Source organism: Ochotona princeps, chromosome 7, assembly GCF_030435755.1.
Source record: "Ochotona princeps isolate mOchPri1 chromosome 7, mOchPri1.hap1, whole genome shotgun sequence".
Lineage (NCBI taxonomy): Eukaryota > Metazoa > Chordata > Mammalia > Lagomorpha > Ochotonidae > Ochotona > Ochotona princeps.
The window spans coordinates 40,849,584-40,870,539 of NC_080838.1; the positions used below are offsets into that span (position 1 = coordinate 40,849,584).

The following is a 20,956-nucleotide window of genomic DNA, read 5'->3' on the forward strand; positions in this document are numbered from 1 at the left end:
CTCCCTATTAATGTGCCTGGAAAGGCAGCAGAAGATGTTCCTGGTCCTGGGCCTCTGCACCTACACATGGGCCCAGGATGAAGCTCCTGGCTTTGGCCTGGCCCAGCCATGGCCATTGCAGCCATCTGTGTGGTGAACTGTCAACGAATGATCTGTGTGTAATTCCCTCTCTTTTGCTATAACAAAAAAATCCCTAAAAAAAGATTTGAGCAATCTTTCAAAAACTGGAGAATGGAAAGTTTAGAGATTAAGATGACCAACAAGGATTGGATTAAGTTGTCTCATTCACTCCAGTCTGTAATCCTTCGAAGCAAATGTCACGGATTCCTTCCTTTCTTGAGATGTATGTATGTATGTATGTATTGGAAAGTCAGATTTTACAGAGGGAAGGAGAGAGAAAGAAAAATCTTTCATCCGTTGGTTCACTCCCCAAGTAACCGCACCAGCCAGAGCTGAGCTGATCCCAAGCCAGGAGCCAGGATTGTCTTTGGGGTCTCTCACGTGGGTGCAGGGTCCCAAGGCTTTGGGCCATCCTGGACTGCTTTCCCAGGCCACAGGCAGAGTGCTGGATGGAAGTGGAGTAGCCGTAGCACTAACGGTTCCCGTAAGGGATCCCGGGCGTACAAGGCGAGGATTTAGCCACTAGGCTATGGGCGCCAGGCCCAGTGATTCCTTTTCATTTTTTTCAATCTACTTTTTTTTTTAAAGATTCATTTATCTTTTTATTGCAAAGTGCCGGGCCCTCTACTTCTATTTGAAATGCAGATTTTACATAAAGAGAGGCTGAGAGAGCTTCCCTCTGCTGGTTTACTTTCCAAAGGGCTGCAACAGTGGGAGTCGAGCCAATCAGGAGCCAGGAACTTCTGCGATCTTCCATGTAAGTACAGGAGCCTAAGAACTTGGTTCATCCTTTGCTGCTTTCCCAGGGCATTATCAGAGAGCTGGACTGGAAATGGAGCCACTGGGACACAAAGCGGGTATATGAAATGCTGGCTCTACATGTTGGAGGATTAGCGCTGGCCCCGACTCGTTTTTCAATAGATCTACAGAGCTGGGCAGTGTGCTCCAATGAGAAAGTAGGCCAGCCCCAGCCTCCTGCCTTTGAACTACAGGAAAGAGTTGAGGCATGTGCATTTGACCTAGTGATAAAGACACAGGTTAGGACTCATCGATCAGATATCAGAATGCTTGGGTTCAAGTCCTGGTTGTGCCTATGGGTCCCTCTTCCTGCTAACGCAGAGCCTGGAAGGCAGCAGTGATGGGGCGAGTAGCTGGGTCCCTGACCAACCTGCAGGAGACCTGCACCGAGCTCCCAGCTCCCGGCTTCGCCCTGGCCCAGCCTTGGCTGTTGAGGCATGATGGAGGCACAGAAATGTTCTCTCTTTATGTTTTCTCTCTGGCTTTCTCATTATGCAGTTTCTTTCTTTCTGCCTCTTCGAAATACATCTCATATGCCAAAGAGGGGAAGTAAGTAACCAGAGTCCACATCTGATAGTGTCACATGTTAGGGAACCATTGGGACTGAGAACTGGACTGGGAAGAAGCCAAAAATTTAGGATAGCCATGGGTAACAGTGGATTGGTATAGCACCAGGGATCCAAATTTAAGAAGTACCCACCCATGGAGACAACACAATTTTGGGACTGGCATTCTGGCACAGTGGATTAAGTCAACACCTGCAGTATCAGCATCCTAAATGGGTCCTACTTTATATCCCAGTGGCTCCACTTTCAATCCAGGCCCCTGATAATACACCTAGGAAAGCAGTGGAAGATGCTAAAGTGTTTGGGTCCCTGCCACCCACATGGGAGATCCAGCCTGCTCACCCCCACTTCAGCCAATGGGAAGGGAACCAGCAGAAGGAAGATCCGTGTGTTTGTGACTGTGTCTCCATAACTTCATAGTTCTGCCTTTCAAATAAACAGATCTTTAAAATAAAGAAATTTTTTAAATTTAAAGAAAATTTACAGACCTGTGTATTTTTTTCTGCCCACCAAATTGTAACGCTGCTGATTCCAGCATGTAATTTCTCGCTCTGGCCACAAGGGGGCAGGGGTCCTCCTTCTAGAAATCAACGGTCAGGCACTTTCACCCTTGCCAGAATATACTTTTGATACCTTGAGATTTACAAAATCTGTTCGCAAGCATAATGAAAAGGCAAAGTTATTTAAAAGAAACCGGCCCGAGCGCTATGATCAAATAAGTGCAATTAAACATCCCATAAATGGAAAAGGCTGCTTCCCCCAGCATTCAAGCATATCTTTAAAATGCAAATGGTTTACTCTTTTAATGATGAAAGAAAAATCTTGTGAAAGTATCATTTTCAGATGAATAAAATATCAAACCCAAGAATTTTAAAAATATCTAGCTGGCTTGTAAATCATATAGACTTGTAAAGTTTAAAAAAAGTGAAGAAAAAAATGAAGAAAGTTTATTTGGCAAATTTTGAAAATTGAAACTTTAAAAACAAGTGATTTCTAGTTAAGGTTTTTAAAGATGCTTATAATATTTCATTTTTAATACAGAAATCTAAAAAGAATAAGCAACACAAATGGCCCTTGGCATCACCATACAGATGCTGCATTTTTTAAAAAAAGATTTATTATTTTTATTGGAAAGGCAGATATAAGGAGAGAAGGAGAGACAGAGAGAAAGGTCCTTCATCCTCTGGTTCACTCCCCAAGTGGCCACAATGGCCAGAGCTGAGCTGATCCCAAGCCAGGAGCCAGGATTGTCTTTCTGGTCTCCCACGCGGGTGCAGGGTCCCAAGACATTGTGCCTTCCTCGACTGTTTTCCCAGGCCACAAGCAGGGAGCTGGATGGGAAGTAGAGCATTTGGGATACAAACTGGTGCCCACATGGGATCCCGGTGCATGCAAGGTGAGGACATTAGCTACTAGGTTACTGTGCCGGGCTCAGATGTTATTTTTGAAAAAAAAAAAAATAGTAAGATTACACATTCAGAGTCACAAGTATTGACAGAAGGGAGGAAAAGGCGGTGCTGGGGCAGGGTAGCAAGCCAATCCTGTCGGCAGCTGAGAATCCCACACTGGTGGTCTCTGCTGACATCCTGGGAAAGCAGTTGAATATGTCCCTAGCCTAGGGCCTCTGCAAGCACGTGGGAGATCCCAAAGACGTTCCTGGTTCCTGGCTTTGGATCGACTCAGCTCCAGCTGTTGAAATCATTCGGGAAATGAACCAGCGGATGGAACATCTCTCTGTCTCTTCTCTGTAAACCTGCCTTTCAAAGGAAAATAAATAAGAAAATTAAAAAGAGGCAAAAATAGAAAATCTATGTCACTTCTCCTTTTCTGCTTCTCCCCTTCCCTATTTTTTTCTCCTCCAAAATAATCACTGTTAAGAGATTCTGCCAATTGAGGTAGATTTTTCCTAGGCGTGTTCTACCTTGGGATTAGGAATGGCATTTAAAACAACAGACTTTAATCTTGTCCACGGAATCTGAACCAGAATTCAGGCTGCAGCCCAACGGCACATGTGAAATGTGGCAAGCACCTCAGGACGGGACAGCTGCGTCAGTGGCCAGCCTCGGCGCACCCGGACACAGCACCTGTGAGAGCAAGTCAGCCACCAAAGTGCCTTCTCGCCTCCGGAAGTGATCCTAACAGAGGTGAGCCGTACGGATGCACGTTCCTGCTATCTGCCAGAAGTCCCGGGAAAAAGACCCCGGGTCCACAGGCTGTCTGTGCGGCCCTTCCAAATACACTGAAGTCGGCCTCACAGAACAAAAAGCAAAACCATGAAGCTTCAGAGTGACGGCAGACCCTTGAAGACATGGCTTTGGGCGTACTTGCACACACTGCAAAGTATGTATATATATATATATATACACTGAATAAAAATATCTAAGTTTTGAAGAATGTTGTAAAATATTTCCATATGGACATTATATCAAAGTCCTTTCCCCTCAGTTCAGTTGAAAGGAAATACCCAGAGCATTAGGCCCATCAGAATAGATGTCTCCAGTTGTGGTTTTCAGATGCCCTAACACACTTCTGCCCAGAACTAATCAAATACAGCTTGGCACTTCGGCCCGTGTGTTTCCCTACAAAGAGGGGGAATGAAAAAAAAATAAAACAACTGTGGGTAAAACATGATCTAGGAGGATACCAGTTGACATTTTGGTTTATTGCCAACATTATCACTTCTCTTTAATCATTCCAAATGAGAAGACTCTGCCCTCACCAACCCAATGAGCTGCACCGCCGGGCATCCCGCCCCCCATGCCAGGCCCACTGTGCTGCCCACAACACAGGTCACTCCCTGCCCCTTAGAGCCTCCAAGTTCATGACTATTAACTTCACTTTTAGGGGTGAGGTGACTAACAGAAGGCTTGCTCAGTGACGCCTAATGGCAGATCTATGATTTAAGCCCTCATCTGTCTAATCCCCAATGATCCACATGTTCAACCACATGGATGACAAAGTCCAAATGAAACCCAGTGAGGATCAACCTGGGCATCTTGAAAAGTGAGTCCTAGAAAATTCATATTTCCAGGCTAAATCTCAGAGACTCAGAGGGGTAGATCTTAGAGGGAGCTCAGAGCTCAGGTCTCTAACAACTTGGCAGCAGATTCCTAAGTGGATTTAAGTGTGAGAGCCATTGACTGTAGCATGAGCTCCGATATTTGAAGCCCTGCTGGCGACCCTGCTGGCCGCTGTGGAGACCTGGCAGTCCCCGTGTGTGCCTGTTGGGCTTCTCATTGCCTGTTGACGCTGCGTTTACCTCGAACAGGGTGGTCTACGGAGCCAAAGAGATCAAGTACCAGCTTCACCTACTGGAAATTCCTTCCACAGAAGACAATCTTTCAATTCACCTTCAGGAATTTTTTGTTATGCTTTTGTTTAAGTTTCACTTTATTTGCAGGAAAGAGAGAAGGAGCTACACAAACGGAGAGGGATCCTCCTTCCACTGGTTGATTTCTTTCTCCAACTGCCTCAACAGCTAGGACTGGGCCAGGCCGAAGCCAGGAGCCAGGAATCAGGTGTCCTATGGGACACAGGTGGCAACAAGTTTTTGAGTTGTTGTCTGTCGCTTCCCTGGATGCAGAGTAGTAGGAAGCCAGAATGGAAAGTGGAGCTAGGACACATATGCTGGCACTCTCATGGCAGATACAGGAGTGCCAAATGTCCAAGATGCCATCATGAACTTAAAAACCAGGCCCGGCGCAATAGCATAGTGGTTAAAGTCCTCGCCTTGAATGCACCGGGATCCCATATGGTCGCCGGTTCTAATCCCAGCGGCTCCACTTTCCATCCAGCTCCCTGCTTAGGGCCTGGGAAAGCAGTCAAGGACAGCCCAAAGCCTTGAGACCCTGTACCCACATGGGAGAGCTGGAGGATGATCTGGGCTCCTGGCTCCGGACTGGCGCAGCACCGGCCGTTGTGCTCACTTGGGGAGTGAACCATCAGATGGAAGATCTTCCTCTCTCTCTCCTCCCCTCTGTATATCTGCCTTTGCAACATAAATAAGTAAGTAAGTAAGTAAGTAAGTAAGTAAGTAAATAAATAAATAAATAAATAAATAAATAAATAAATAAAAGTAAAAGGGCTGGCACAGTGACTCAACAGACTAATCCTCCACCTGTCAGCATCAGTATCCCATATGGGCACCAGTTCATGTCCCAGCTGCTCCACTTCCAATCCAGTGCTCTGCTTATAGCCTGGAAAGTAGCAGAGGATGATTCTAGTACTTGGGCCCCTGCATCCATCCTGGGACTTGGAAGAGGCTCCTGGCCCAGCTCAGCTCTGGCCGTTGCAGTCTTTCAGAGAGTGAACCAGCAGGCGGGAGATCTTTCTCTGTCTCTCTCCTTCTCTCTATAAATCTGCCTTTCCAAAAAAAAAAATGTTTTGCTAAAAAATGATAACCCATTACAAGCCAAAACATAGATGCCCCTTAAAGGGATACACTGGCTTATAGTCACACAATATGTTCTGAGATTAAGCTTCGAGGAGAGGTAAAAAGCGAACTAGAACTAACATTTGCTAGTTACCTACTAGTTCTTATAACAGCCTAACAAGATAACCTGTTTGTCACTCCATTTTGAAGGCTCCTGTTCACAAACACAAACTCAGAGCTTTAGTAACTTCTCCAGGCTCCACAGAGTCAAAGCAATGCAGCCCGCTCGGACCACCATGCTCCATCCTGTTGGTAAGGAGAGGGAGTCAGCCGGCCGCGGGTCAGCCCCCGCATACTGCATGGTATACATGTGGTGCACAGCTAATGTTTGTTGAATGAATTCATGTGAATTCTTCAAGCCATCAAAGGGAATTTTCTAAAGGATAAAAATGGGCTTACAACACTTTGATGTCGTCCAATTACCCGTTGCCGTGATTCTCAGACTTGTTCAGAGAGCTGAGCTCTGAGAGATTGCGCTGCTCTTGGCAGAATACGCTAGATTTATATATTATGCCACAAATTAATGTATTGTTAATCAGATTTTGTGTGAATAATATCCTGCATCAAAGATTGAACAAAAATGTAAATCAGCAAATTCACTCATACATTTACATTTTTTCCTAAAAATTGAGAATCTTAGATTACCATGCAGAAGATCAAAGTTTTGTGAAGTGCTATTTTTTTTTTTACCAAAACATTGGATTTCTCAAGATAATTATCTGGAGAAAAAAGTATATATATATATATATATATATATATATATAATTTTTCCTGGTTTTACATAGTGGTTGAATTCCTGGAAATTTCAGTATTTATTAAAACCATGGAAAAAATGCTATTTGTCATGTAGGATTCAGGATAAGTTGCTAGGCAGAACCGATCTGCACATTACGGATTGACTAGCACCCACGCACCAACAAACTTCCTGAATGTGTCATAGGTGCTGCCTGGCTTGAACTAAACTGCTGAACTGCGAGCTCCTGGATGTCACTAGGAGTTCTATAGTCCCTTGGAGAGGCCAGTCCAGTCTCTGGAGTATGATGGATGCTCAATTTCTAGGCAGGACAAGTAAGATGAATTAATGAATCCATGAACAGCAGATCTCCGAGATTGCTAGTCTAATCTCCTAGAACAAGAAAATGACTTACCAAGTGGCAGCAGCAGTGCCACTGCCCAGGTTTCTGAGCTGCTAAGATAACAGTCCTTTCACTCTAGCAGGGACCTGCAGGTTGGAGTAGCCACTAGTTGTTAATGTCCGGTCACCTAAACAATGCTCCCGGAGGGTCCTGTGGCATTGCTGGTTTGAAGGAGAGGAGTTCCTACATTACAGCCCCCAGCTGTGCTCTTTGCAGAATTGATGCTTCGGAGAACAGGCATGTCAACTCCTGTCATCCTCCTTTGGCAATCGCTCTGCTCCCATAGCATAAAAGAGAAGAGTTGTTAAACCTATCTAAGACATAAAACTGAAGGACAGTAAGATGGGCCGTTTACAATAGGGGATGAACGCAGCCTTTTCCAAGCAAGCACCTGATAACTTCACATCCACATCCAGCCAGACATGCCCTTCACGTATCTCAGGACTTAGGGCCAGAACGCCAATATAAGCCAAACTGCTTGTGTCAGAGTGCTTTCAAAGGTGTAACTACAGCTGGCAAATGATTCAAGAAGATGTGTTCTGTCCATCTATTTGGACAAGCATACCTCTGAAAACTTATCTCAATAGCTGTGTTTGATGTTAGAATTCAATTTTTTTTTTTTTTTTTAGATTTATTTTTGTTGGAAAGGCAGATTTACAGAGAGAAGGAGAGACAGATCTGCCATTTGCTGGTTCCCTTACCAAGTGGCTGTAATGAACAGGGCTGAACCAATCCCAAGCCAGGAGCCAGGATCCTCTTCTGGGTCTTCCATGTGGCTGCAGTATCCCAGGGCTTTGAGCCAACTTTCTCTGCTTTCCCAGGCCCTAAGCAAGGAGCTGAATGGAAAGTGGAGCAGACACATTCTGGTGTCCACAGGGAATCCTGATGCTTGAAGGAGTAAGATTAGTCAATTGAGCCATCGTGTCAGGTCCCTGATGTTAGCATTCTAAGAGAGCTCTTCAGATTTCTCTATCCAAAGATAGCAATGCAAGTCTAGCCTGTTGCCTGCCTAGCCTCATAGGCTCGCTGTTGAAAGGCTTCATGCATCAATGTGTACACAATTTGGCTGCCTTCACATCCTCTCAAGGCACAGTCTGGGACAAACCAGTGGTAGGCTTCCAGGACTCTCTCTTGACTCATTAGTCTCTGACTCTTTTTTTTTTTAATAATTTATTTATTTTTATTAGAAAGGCAGGTTTACAGAGAGAAGGAAAGATAAAGACCTTCCATCTGCAGGTTCACTCCCCAAGTGGCTGCAACAGCTGGAGCTGAGCTGATTTGAGGCCAGGAGCCAAGAATTTCTTCCAGGGCTCCCAAAACGATACAGAGTCCCAAAGTTTTGGGCATCCTTCACAGCTTTCCCAGGCCACGTGCAGGGAGCTGAATGGGAAACGGAGCAGCCAGGACATGAACTGGTGCCCATATGGAATGCTTGTGCATGCAACGTGAGGATTTAGCCACCGAGCCATTGCACTGGGCCCTGTCTTTAACTATTTTCTCTTGTACAACCTTGGGAATTATTCATCAGGAAGGGTTTTCAACATAGAAACATGTTAGAGGAATTGGAACAGGCAGCCTATGTCAAGAAAAAAGAATGTGAAATTACTGGGAAGAGGCGACCTTTAGAAAAATTTCTGCTTTGATTCAATTTAATAAAATTGAACTACCTAAAAAAACACTAAAACGTTTGTCCTACTGGAAATGATATGCCTTGCAAAGATTTAAACTTCTAAAGGAAAGTTTCAGGTCTAAAAATGCACATCCTCTAAGGAGTATGTGAGCAAAAAGAAATATATAAAAGCATTGTGCTTTATCTGCCACTGTTTTCATGGTATATTGCCATGCAACAAATCATGTGGATGTTTAGTGAGGTAAACAGAAAGCAGTCATTTTACTTTTTCCCATCATCCACAGGGATAATTAGATCTAAGGCAGTTTGCTGCTTGTCTTGCTGGAGGAGTCTCACGCAGTTGCAGTCTGACGGCAGCTGTCACTAGAAGCAACGTCACCTAGAGCCAAGTCCACAAACTATGACCTGCTGGTCAAGTCTGACCTGCTTGACACCAGGGTCTGCTGTAATAAATAAATAATAAATAAATAAAGCTCTCCTCGAGCAGGAGCATGCTCAGTCATTTGTGAACTGCCCACAGCTACTCTCTGTCCACACAGTTCAGAACTGAACAGCTGTGACAGACACCATACGGCTGCAGATTCCTCACACAAGCTACATTAAAATGCAGTAAGCGTTGGAGTTTTCTTCAAGCCCATTTGTTCTCTAGGCAAGTCAAGCTGTAAGCTTATGCCAAGCCCGAGAGAGGAGAGTGAAGAGGGCCCTCAGGCTATTTGCACGGGCCGCGGCATCTAGAAGCTGGATGAAGGTCAGGGGAATTGAGTCAATAAGTCAATACGTTTATGAAAGGCTGGTGCCAAAGTTATCAAGGGGATTGCATAATTTAAAGATCTCCTAATGTAGAGGAGTCCTTTAACTAAATCAGTTTTGTAGAGCTTTTTTTTTTTTTTTTTTCCAGTTGTCTCCCTCAGGTGCAAGAAGTGGCATAGATCCCCTGACCCCAGGGCCATGTAAGAGTGCTAAAAGTCCTGTGCTGACAGGCTCCAAGTGCCTAGAGACCAACAATTTGTTCACACATTTCAGACTTATTGGGTTCTAAACATTAAGAGTGAACTAGGTTGGTGAAACAAGCTGTTTCTTGATTGAAGGCAACTGCACGTATTGGTCCCCATGTTTGGAATGTTCTACATACTTGTCACCCTGCTACTATCTGCTTATCCTTGCTCTGACCTTAAACATCACCTCCATAGAAAAATATACCTTGGCTGCCCATGAAGTTCCTTTCTCACATGGTCCCCCAGTGCTTTGCATCTGTTGACCCTTAGTCCAGTGTGTGCAACTGACAAGTAGTGTGAGGTTGCTCTAGACCATGGTCTCCCTCCCCTGTGAAATGAGGCAACAGGGAAAGTTTAGTAGCTTTGCTGACAATGCATTAATATCCAATTAGCATGTAGAAAGCACATAGAAGTTTCTAATGAATCTTTGTTGGGTGAATGAATGAAAGCTAAATTACAAAAGAATGTATGGCCCAAATACTTAATAATCCTTCAAGCCAACCAGAAACATCTAAGCAGACAGCTGAAAATTACTGATTAGCTATTATCTTGGAAACCAGAAAGCACCTTACAAAAAGATTTACTTATTTTTATTTCAAAGACAGGGTTACAGAGAGAGCAGAGACAGAGGAGAGAGCCTCTACCTGCTGGTTCACTCCCCAAATGGCTACAATGGCCAGAGCAAGGCTGTTCCAAATCCAGGAGCCAGGAGCTTCTTCCGAGTCTTCCTCAAGGCTGCAAGAGCCCAAGGACACAGGCCATCCCCAGGCCATTAGCTTCCCAAGGAGCTAGATTGGAAATGAAGCAGCCGGGACTTGAACAGGCATCCCAATAGGATGTCAGTGCCACAGACGCTTAATTTGCTGTGCCACAGTGCTGACCCCTGAAAGCAGCTTTTGATCCAGAATTGCTGTGGATTTTGTCCTCTAATTTGAAAGGGCTAATGGGTTGGAATTTTTTCCCCCTCAAAAGTTTTACATGAAAATCCTAACCCTGATGGGATGGCTGGTCTTAACCAAAAGCATTCTTGGAAGGGCCAGGTCATGAATGTGGCTCTCAGAATGAGATCAAGATCCTAGCACCCTTATGAGTGCTAGGAAAGAACTCCCTCCACTGCGTGAGGAGACGGCAAAGCCGCTTGCAAGCCAGAAAGCATGCTTCATCAGATGCAGAGTCGTATCTGCTACCTTGATCCTAGACCTCAATTTCCAGCACTGAGAAGTGCACGTTGCTTGTTGGGTCTCTCCAGTTTCCTGTCATGTTCCAACAGTGCAAACCAATTTACCAGTAATGAGACTCAGGAAGATGTTAACTTTTCTACTCCTAGCTCAGAAAACAGTATTTCTTGTCTCTAGTTTTCAGTATTTAAAGAAACTTTTTGGGGGCAGTGCAATATTGCAGCAACCTAATACTTTGCCTGCAGCACCTGCAGCCCTTATGGACACTGCTTCAAACCCCAGCCAGCTGTTTATGACCTAGGAAAGCAGCTGAGGATGGCTTAAGACCTTGTGTCCCTGCACCCATGTGGGAGACCCAAGAGAAGTGGCTCCACAGACTAATCCTCCACCTTCAAGTACCAGGATCCCATTTGGGCACCACTTCCTGTCCTGGCTGTTCCATGTCCAACTAGCTTCCTGCTTGTGCTTGTGGTCTGGGGAAGTAGCAGAGGACAGTCCAGGTCCTTGAGACCCTGTACTTGTGTGGGTAACCCAGAAAATTCCTGGCTTCATATGGACTCAGCTCTGGTTGGCAACCATTTGAGGAGTGAACCAGTGGATAGATTTTTCTCTCTCCTTCTCTCTGTAAATCTACCTTTCCAATAAAAATAAATCAATCGTTACAAAAAGCTCATTTTAGTTGAAACTCAGTTTCAGAGGAGAGACAAGGAGGTCTTCTATCTGCTGGTTCACTCCTCAACGGTCAGGATGGCCAGAGCCAGACTGTTCCAAAGCTGGGAGCCAGGAGATTCTTCCGGGTCTCCTACATGTGTGCATTGGTCCAAGGATTAAAGTCCTCTGCTGCTTTCCCAGGCCATGAGCAGTATAGAACTAGATGGAAAGTAGAGCAGCCAGAACACACCTGCGCCCAAGTTGGATGCCAGTGCTACAGGGTGAAGATTAGCCTACTATACTACTGTGCTGGCCCCTCCCATCATCTTTTTAATGTCTTTTCCACGAATGTTTAGCAGCCCGTAGTGTGTGTATCAGAGTTCCTAGTACCAACAGCTTCTTATGTAAATTGTGATAAAACCTGAGTGATGCCCAGCAACATGCCAGTAATCCTGAACATTCTGCTCTCTGTAAAGGAGAATTAGCTTGTAGATTTTCCAGTTTTGCTGGTGGGAGTATTTCCACCATCACCATCTCACGGTCTCAGCCTGAATGCCGAGCTGGAGAGGCACAGCCAGCCCCTGGGGGCCAGAAGGCAGCTCCAGACAGCCTTCTATTGCAGGTAGTAGTCAATAATTAGAGGGTTATTACCAAACAGAAGTAATCCACCAGAGAAAAATCATAACTTTCGAAACTCTTTCAGTCTTATTCTGTAAGAATTGAATTTTGGTTGGTTTAATTAGATGAATAATATAGCCCTCACCATCAAAATTATGGGAGCCCAAGCTCCTTATCTTCAGGGTAAAAAACTTGTGCCTAAATTGCTGAAAACAAACTTGATTTACTTATTGAAGTGTATGGAGGTTTTCTGCTTTTTATGTGAAAAAGACCACCTCTGAAAGGGAACTTATAACCAATTCAATCCAAGGAGAAACACTAGACTTAAAAATAAAACTCTGACTACATTCACATGTCTTTTCAAGAGCCTGTCAAGAACACTTTGTCACACAGAGCTGGATTCAATAAAAGCTGTTGTTTTTTTTTAAACGTTTCTTAATAAAATCAAAACCCAGAAGAGGCCATTTTGGTTACTTGGGCAAAACTGGTTCTATGATCACATCAGTCTAAGTACTGTGTTTTTCAAGTTCATGAACTGGAAAAATAATAACAAATAAAAATGATTGCCAATCTCAAAATACTGAAGCTGCAAATAGCTCAAATGTTCAGAAGGAATATGTAAATTATGGCACATGGATTTAATGGCACATGCAGCTACTGAAATTTTTCAAAAGAAATATAATCCTATACATATGTTAGGATTGGTAGGGGAAAGAGCTGAAAACTTATACAGGGCCCAGCGGTGTGGCCTAGTGGCTGAAGTCCTCCCCTTGAACGTGCCGGGAACCCATATGGGTGCCGGTTCTAATCCGAGCAGCTCCACTTCCCATCCAGCTCCCTGCTTGTGATCTGGGAAAGCAGTCCAGGATGGCCCAAAGCCTTGGGACCCTGCACCCGTGTGGGAGACCTGGAGGAAGTTCCTGGCTCCTGATCGGCACAGCACCAGCCATTGCGCTCACTTGGGGAGTGAATCATCGGACAGAAGATCTTCCTCTGTTTCTCCTCCTCTCTGTATATCTGACTTTGTAATAAAAATAAATCTTTTTTTTAAAAAAAGAAACTTATACAAATGTATCCATTATTGACTTAAATATTTCTTATGCCTTGAAAATAAAATGGGAGGAAAACATTAAATTAACCATGATTTAGTAAAATCTTTTAAATTCTATTTTTTTCATACTTTAAGTAAAAATGTTAAATTTAGATAAGGTTAAACAACTAAACTACCTAACAAAGACTGCTTTAGCATTTTGACTTAAGTTAGCTCATTTTTGCTGAAGCTTGGTCATCATTGCCAGAACCTGCGTACCGTCTTGCAGAACGTGGGAAAGTGGGGAGACGAAGAGTTTGGACGGCCCTCCAGTTGTTGAAAAGCACAGGCTAGAGGAAACAGGCTGCTGGCCAGTGGTCCCGAGTTTCCAGTCCTCCTCTCTCACCAATTCCCACCCTGGGAGGTGGCAGTGATGTCCCCAGGAACTGGGTTCCTGCACCCCACATGGAGACCAACTGTTGTAGGAATTTAGAGTCAACAACCAGATGGGATTTCTCTCAGACTCCACTAAAAAATTACCTATGGAGCAACCAAACTAAAATTTCAAGGTACATTGTTGAAAGCATTATTTTTTCTTTAAAAAATGTACTTATTTTTATTGTAAAGGCAGATTAGATTTATGGAGAGCAGAAACATATTTCATCCACTGGTTGCAAAGGCCAAAACTGAACAGACGCAAAGCCAGGAACCAGGAACTTTTGGGTCTCCCACATAAGTGTAGGGTCTCAAAGCTTTGGGCCGTCCTTCACTGCACTATCAGGACACAACCAGAGAGCTGCTTGGAAAGTACAGCCAGGACACGAACAAGGCACTCACTGGGATTGTGACATTTGGGACAAGCTAAGGGTTTAAGAATTAGCTATCTTGCTTGGTGCTGAAATTCATTTCTCGCACCAAATTCAGTAAAACAGTATAGGATCACAAAATATCTTGGTACAATTTATTTGCCTGAACAAACTAGTGGTTAACACTAGAAATCCTGTCATGTTTTGTGACCAACTGTACATAATTCTTGGTATTGGAGGGCATGGGGAAACCCCAGGTGTCATTGTGACATTATTTCAGGTATGGTTTTAGATTTAAAATCTGTACACTGGGACTGGCATTGAGTAAACCTAAATATGTTACACCAGCACCCCAGAAAAAGTTCCTGGCTCTTGGTTTCAAGCTGGCCTAGTCCTGGCTATTGTAGCCCTTAGGGGAACAAACACAACGGATTATTCTGCATCTGCTTTTCAAATAAATCCTTAAAATAACAAAAATATAAAATTGGCACATTAGCTTCAGGTACAACTGGCTGTTTTCATTCCTCAAGTGGAAATTGTTATTTTTCAAGAACCAAAAGTTGTTTGGTAAACTCAGGTTCCCAGCTATCGCCATGGACACCATGCAGATATATATACTTACTGGCTCCAAGTCCCCTCTCTTCTACTCAAGTGCTTACTGCAAAGGGTATATCAGTGTCACCAAACTGCACTTCGCTGTTCTTCCCAAGGACCTGGGAAAGAAGCTATCTTTATTGGCTTGGCAGCATGGCCTAGTGGCTAAGGTCCTTGCCTTGATCCCATATGGCTGCTGGTTCTAATCCCAGTAGCTCCACTTCCTCTCCCTCTCTCCTCCTCTCAGTATATCTGACTTTGTAATAAAAAAATAAAATAAATCTTTATAAAAAGGCTACCTTTATCACCCATGTAGGAGGCCAGCATGGAGTCCTGACCAGCATTACGCTGAGTGCTGGAGCCACAAGTATTTTGTTCTGAAGCCTAAATTCAGAAAGTCATCAAAATCCTATTACAGCTTCTTCAATTTGTTGTCCACACCTGAGGGAGCTCATTAAGACTAGAAATAAGCTTGTCATAGATCCTCAAACTGATCTTGGAAAATACCTTGAAGTCCAAACCACAGCAGACTTGAATCATGTACTTAATGTAAAAAATTTTATTAGACCCTAACCCAAGACTGCATACATAGGAATCATTTATTCAATGAGTAGTTTTAAGCACAGACCAATTTTGAAATGAAATAGATCACCTAGCAGCCAAAATCCTCACCTTGAACGGTCTAATCCTAGAGGCCCTGCTTCCCATCCAGCTCCCTGCTTGTGGCCTGGGAAACCAGAGGACAGTCCAATGCCTTGGGACCCTCCAAGTGTGTGGGGGACCTGCAAGAGGTTCCTGATCAGCTTAGCTCTGGTCACTGTGGCTACTTGGGGAGTGAATCAACAGACGGGAGATATTTTCTCTCTCTCCTCCTCTCCGTATATCTGACTTTTCAATAAAAATAAGCAATTAAAAAAAAAAAAAACGGTTTGGATTCTAGTCCAAAAGATTTGGATCATGCATCTATCTATCCTTTATATAACAATTATGTTAAAGAGATTAGAGCCATTCCAATACCCTCAAGGCCTGGTATTAAAAATTCTAGCTGCTACTTCTTTGTATCCTACAGAAACAGGTGAAAACGCAGAGTCCCCAAACACCAGATGAAACCTGCAAACTGGCAAATCACAACAGAAACAACACAGAACAATCTTTTGAACTTTTAATTACTTAAAAAGTGTCATGCTTTTATTTAGCTTTCTGACTCTGTGCTTGTGCCTTCAACACTTTCACGACGATTTTCTGCTCCTCAATAAGGAAAGCCCGCTTGATCCTACAAAGGAAGAGATGAAGGTTTTGAGAAAGGAAAATTTTTGAGCTAACACAGAGCAGGCAGAAGAGGTACCACGTAACAATGAGCAAGGCAATCAAGGAATCTAGCAAAGGAATCGACATACAGAATGAAACTTCAGTCTACCAGACCTCTTCTCAGTTACATTAACTATAAAATTATCGCCACTGCCACTTAGGATAACATAATGCATTCATTATTAGTACCTAGCACATGCTAGCATTGTTGGAACTTCAAACTTAGGATGTTGCAACTGCATTGCCTAACCAACGAATAGACAGAGAAAGGACCATCCAGTTGCAAGTAAAACTGAGTCAACCTGTGCAAATCACCATGTGTAAAGCACTGAAACTGATGTCAGATCTATTTCATAAGGATTTTATCAAGATTAAATACAGAAAGATTTCCTGAACTTTTGATTTTCCATCCAGCATGCATCTCATTATCAACAGCGCATAGCATTTGTTCAGGAAAAAACCAGCACATTAATCAGCATTGAATACATCAATCACGTCTGAGCCAATCCTGGTTCCACTTACATCTGTCCCACCCCATTACCTACTAACCCAGCCTCAAATCCGCTGCACTGTAACAGCATTGGAAATAAAACATCAATCTTGGGGTGGGAAATCCTTCAATGCCCCCAGAGCAGAGGACACGGGCACTTGCTCACCCTCACAACCAGCAAGGCTTGGCTGTCTGGTTTACCAATTTTCCAGTGTCCAGAGGCTAGGGCCTCGGAATTTGCATTCTTAATGAGTGTTTCCATATGATTACACATGGTGCCCAAAAACGGTTATCACCATTCAGGTTCCACCCAAATGCTATTTTCACACTTCCAGCTCCTTGAAAGTTAATTTTTTTTCCAGTTAGTTTTTAGTCACAATGAAGTGTAACTCATTTAAGTTCAACTTCCCTTCTGTTTGTATTAATGTAATGCCTTACTATCCCTTTACAAGCTAACTCCTAAATGGATAAACAGAGCACAAAGGCTCAGAATTGAGCCCAGGATTGTAGGCAGGGCACTTTAAAAAGCAAGAGGCAGGACTTCTGCACTTGGGAAGGCCCACTAGCCCTCAATTCGCCTCTTTTCCCAAATCCACCAGTCCCCACATTTTAAGAGCACTAAGCTGAAAATGTTTTTCACCCAGAAGACCCTTCCTCCCATCCTCCATCCAACTGACCAAACCACAAGCCTATAGAATCATGCCCCTCAACTGCTAAACGCACCATAGCACAGCCTCCCCCACCCCAACTTCAGACACCTGCATGGCACACACTGCTCTATAGCCCAGGTTTTTGGTATGTCACTCACCTGTCACGGACACATTTAGCGCACATGGAGCCACCATAGGCCCTGCTGACATGTTTCTTCGTCTTAGACAACCTCATCAGAACTTTTGGCCTCACAGCCCGAACCTGTGTTGGGAAAACGTTGAGATTATTTTTGGATGCTTTCATAGAAATTTGGCAGGGTGAAAATGCAAATGTTAGATTATAGAAGCATTTCTCCGACAGGCAATTTAGCTCTCAGCTGCTCCACTTCCCATCCAGCTTGCTACTTGTGGCCTGGGAGAGAAGTCAAGAATGGCCCAAAGCCTTGGGACCCTGCATCCACGTGGGAGGCCCAGAAGAGGCTCCTGGCCCATATCAGCTCAGCTCTGGCGGCTGTGGCGACTTAGGGGGTGAATCAGCAGATGGAAGATTTTTCTATCTCTGCTTGTCTGTAAACCTGCCTTGCCAACAAAATAAACCAATCTTATCTTCTGGTAATTTGGATCTTTGTGATATTTATGAAGTGTCGATCCTTTCAAGGGTTAGCTCTCGGGTCCAGCCGGTTGCACAGCCAGCTGTGCACTTACCCCTCGCAGTCGGCCTGGGCACACGCCACATGCAGATTTTGGGGCCTTCCCGACCTTCTTGGTGTAAAGGTAGACAATTCTGTTCCCAGGAGTTCGGGACCTGCAAGGTGCGAGCACAATCAAACGCCTCAGCGTGTTTTCAGGATAAGTGTGTAATGGACAAGGTGGGTTTTCCGCGGCAGAAACACTTACAGTCTGGTTTTGTTGGAGGCTGTATTGTAGGAAAGCCTACGGCGGTAGGTCAGGCGCTGCACCATCCTGAGCGTCTAAATCAAGAAACCAAGGCAGGTTTTCTATGGGGGAACCAAGCTGCATGACAGCGCACACACATACTGATTATCCTCGCCCCTCCTCCTCCCAGGGCCTGCGTGCACACTGGGGCGAGCAGGGCAGGCCGGGGGGCAGCAGCCCCGGTGCGCGAGAGGCTCACTGGAAACACCGGACGGCAAGAACTCGGGGCACTCAGGTCGCATCCCCACGGTGCCTCCTCCTCCCAGGGCCTGGCTGCACACTGGGGCGAGCAGGGCAGCCCCGGTGCGCGCGAGGCTCACTGGACACGCCGCACGGCAGGAGCTCAGGGCGCATCCCCACGGTCCCTCTCTGGGCCGCCGCACTGTGGGGTCGGCTCTGCCCCCGGCTTCCTCCCACGGCGAGACGGCGCGAGGCTCCAGCCACAGTCTGCAGGCCTCCCCGACATCGCACTCGGCTCGGGAGCGGCTGGCCCGAGAAGCGGCCGCGGCGTCGGCACCTCGCCCGGGCAGGGAGCATCTCCCCGCGCCGCGCCTGGCGGACCCGGCGTTACAACGAGCGCCCCGGACGCCGCGCCCGGGAGGCCAAGCCCCGGCGCGGAGCTCCCGCACACAACCTAGCTCACAGCCGGGCGGCTGCTTGTCCTCAGCAGCCTCCCTTCTACTCCTTCACTCTCCCTAAGAGGCCCGACCTCCCGCACCGCCTTCGATGGCGACCGATGGTAAAACGAGCAGCGCCAACCAAGAGGAAACAGCCTCCATACCTCTAAGCACCGTCCCGGAAGAGGAAGAAGGGAGCGCTCACGAGTTCAAAGGTCAAAAATGATTACGCATCCGGGAAGTTGCGTCAGAGCCAGAAGCGGGCGTGGCGGAGAGAGCGCTGCCATGGTGTACGGAAACTTACATAACTTCCTCCTCGGACGGGGACTAGAGAGCGCCACCATGCTGTACGGTGGCCTCGAGAGCGGGGGAGGAGGGGGTGGGCCTTGACCGTCCACGTGACGTAAACAAAACTCACGCTGGCAATGAACGTGGAAGATGATGGAGCGCTTGCTGCAAAGTTAGACCCGTATTTAAATCCTACGAAGCGCCGCATGACTAATGTCAACTTTTTGTTTGGTTATTCAAAACAGAAGCTGTACAGATGTTTCGATTTAGTGTATGCTAATTACTGATTAGTTTAGGCAGGTGCTTAAATCGCTAGGAGGAAGATGTTGGTAACGACCCTGCCGTGTTGGGTCAGAGGCTTCAGCAAGTTTTAGCAGGGAGAGTAGCATCCTACAAGCGCTGCATAAATGGTAGTGGATCTTAGGGTTATGTACAAAGGGCTGCTTGAGGCTTAAGTGATTGGGAGCGTTTGAGCTGGACAGGAAAGGAGGAGGGAAGGAAAAGCAACTTGTAGAATACAGTTTATCACAAGTAAACTTGACCTTGAGGGCAAACTGCGCTTTCTGGAGAGAAGAAGCTTTAGATTTCATGGTATTGTCAAAGGGATTCTTGACTTCCAAAGAAAGAGAACTTAGGGTTTTAGAGAGAGTGCTAAAAAGGGCCTGTAAGATTTTTTGAAAAGATGTATTTATTGTTTATTGGAAAGGCAGAGAGGAGGAGAGACAGAGAGGAAGATCTTCCATTTGATGGTTCACTCCCCAGGTGGTTGCAACAGTTGAAACTGAGCCATCAGAAGCCCAGATCCTCTTCTGGGTTTTCCACTTGGGAAAGGCTTTGGGTCCCAAGGCTTTGGGCTGTCCTCTACTGCTTTCACAGGCCACAGGCAGGGGTGGGAAGTGGGGTCCTGGGATTAGAACTGACACCCATATGGGATCCCGGCGTGTTCAAGGCGAGTACCTTAGCTGCTGTGCTATTGCGTCGGGCCGGGCCTGTAATTTTTTTTTTTTACTTTATTTTTTTTTTACTTGAAAGAGATTTACAGAGAAGGAGAACTCTTCTACCTGCTGGTTCACTCTTCAGATAGCCTCAGTAGATGGAACTAAGCTGATCCAAAGCCAGGAACTTCCGCCCGAGTCTCATGCAGGGACACAGGCTGTGGGCTGTCCTCTGCTGCTTTCCCAGACGGTAAGCAAGGAGCTGGATCGCAAGTGGAGCGGCCAGGACTCATCGGTTGCTGGTGCTTGCAGGTGGAGGATTAGCGTGCAGTTTTTATTTTCCATCTGGTTTGCTGCAAGATACTGAAGCAGAGTTGAATTGTTAGCTTGTTAGGTCTGTACTTAGATGCACCAGATAAGCTGGGGCAGACAGGACTAGGTTATTCACAATGTGGTGGCATTGAGGGTCCTAGCTGTTGGAATAGCTCACCATCATAGTCCCAAGCAAGCAGGGAACAAACATTCCTAGCGCCGCATCATGCAGTCTTTTTTTTCTTAAAGATTTTATTTTTATTACAAAGTCAGATATACAGAGAGGAGGAGAGACAGAGAGGAAGATCTTCCGTCCAATGATTCACTCCCCAAGTGAGCCGCAACGGGCTGGTGCGCCAATCCGATGCCGGGAACCAGGAACCTCTTCCAGGTCTCCCACACGGGTGCAGTGTCCCAATGGGCCGTCCTCGACTGCTTTCCCAGGCCACAAGCAGGGAACTGGATGGGAAGTGGGGCTGCCAGGATTAGAACCGGTGTCCATATGGCATCCTGGGGCCTTCAGGGCGAGGATTTTAGCCGCTAGGCCAAGCCGCCGGGCCCGCATCATGCAGTCTTAACCTGCTACCTCCTGGCCCCTGCGAGGTCACTTTCTGCAGCTGGAGGCAATACTGAGAGAGGCAGGCAGCTGTGAACTAGCTGCTGGGATCTCGCTGCTTCAACCAGAAGAACGGGTTTCAAAGAGCAGGCCAGTAGCCTCTCACGTCCTCTAGGATTTCCACTCCAACTTGTAAACTGCGACAAGTGCCTGGCCCATCAGGTAGGGTTCTTGGAGGACTGTGTAGTCTGTTAATTTCATTGTGTTTTTCGTCACTGCAGTGTTTGTTGTGATGTTGGATGGAAGAAAG

The 20,956-nt window shown here is 45.7% G+C and overlaps 1 protein-coding gene across 2 annotated transcripts; it reads right to left on the minus strand.

Annotated features, from left to right (window-relative positions):
- Positions 1 to 15,703: 15,703 nt before the first annotated feature.
- On the minus strand, positions 15,704 to 18,774 carry RPL34 (ribosomal protein L34). Of its 2 annotated transcripts, none has more exons than XM_058666695.1 (5): positions 18,720 to 18,774; positions 17,900 to 17,973; positions 17,708 to 17,807; positions 17,161 to 17,264; positions 15,704 to 15,827 (listed from the first exon to the last, which is right to left on the minus strand). In XM_058666695.1, the coding sequence occupies exons 2-5, from the start codon at positions 17,962 to 17,964 to the stop codon at positions 15,743 to 15,745; spliced, it is 354 nt and encodes a 117-aa protein (XP_058522678.1). In that variant the 5' UTR covers positions 17,965 to 17,973; positions 18,720 to 18,774; the 3' UTR covers positions 15,704 to 15,742. The 2 variants fall into 2 exon arrangements, with proteins under 2 accessions (XP_058522678.1, XP_058522679.1); XM_058666696.1 differs by lacking the exon at positions 18,720 to 18,774 and adding an exon at positions 18,648 to 18,670.
- Positions 18,775 to 20,956: the final 2,182 nt, after the last annotated feature.

Excerpts from the sequence above, each read along its gene's own strand:
- RPL34 (XM_058666695.1), bottom strand. The coding sequence starts at position 17,964 with ATGGTGCAGCGCCTGACCTACCGCCGTAGGCTTTCCTACAATACAGCC. Across the intron at positions 17,808-17,899 it reads GCCTCCAACAAAACCAGACT|GTCCCGAACTCCTGGGAACA; the intron begins GTAAGTGTTTCT and ends CGCACCTTGCAG. Across the intron at positions 17,265-17,707 it reads GCCCAGGCCGACTGCGAGGG|GTTCGGGCTGTGAGGCCAAA; the intron begins GTAAGTGCACAG and ends TTCCCAACACAG.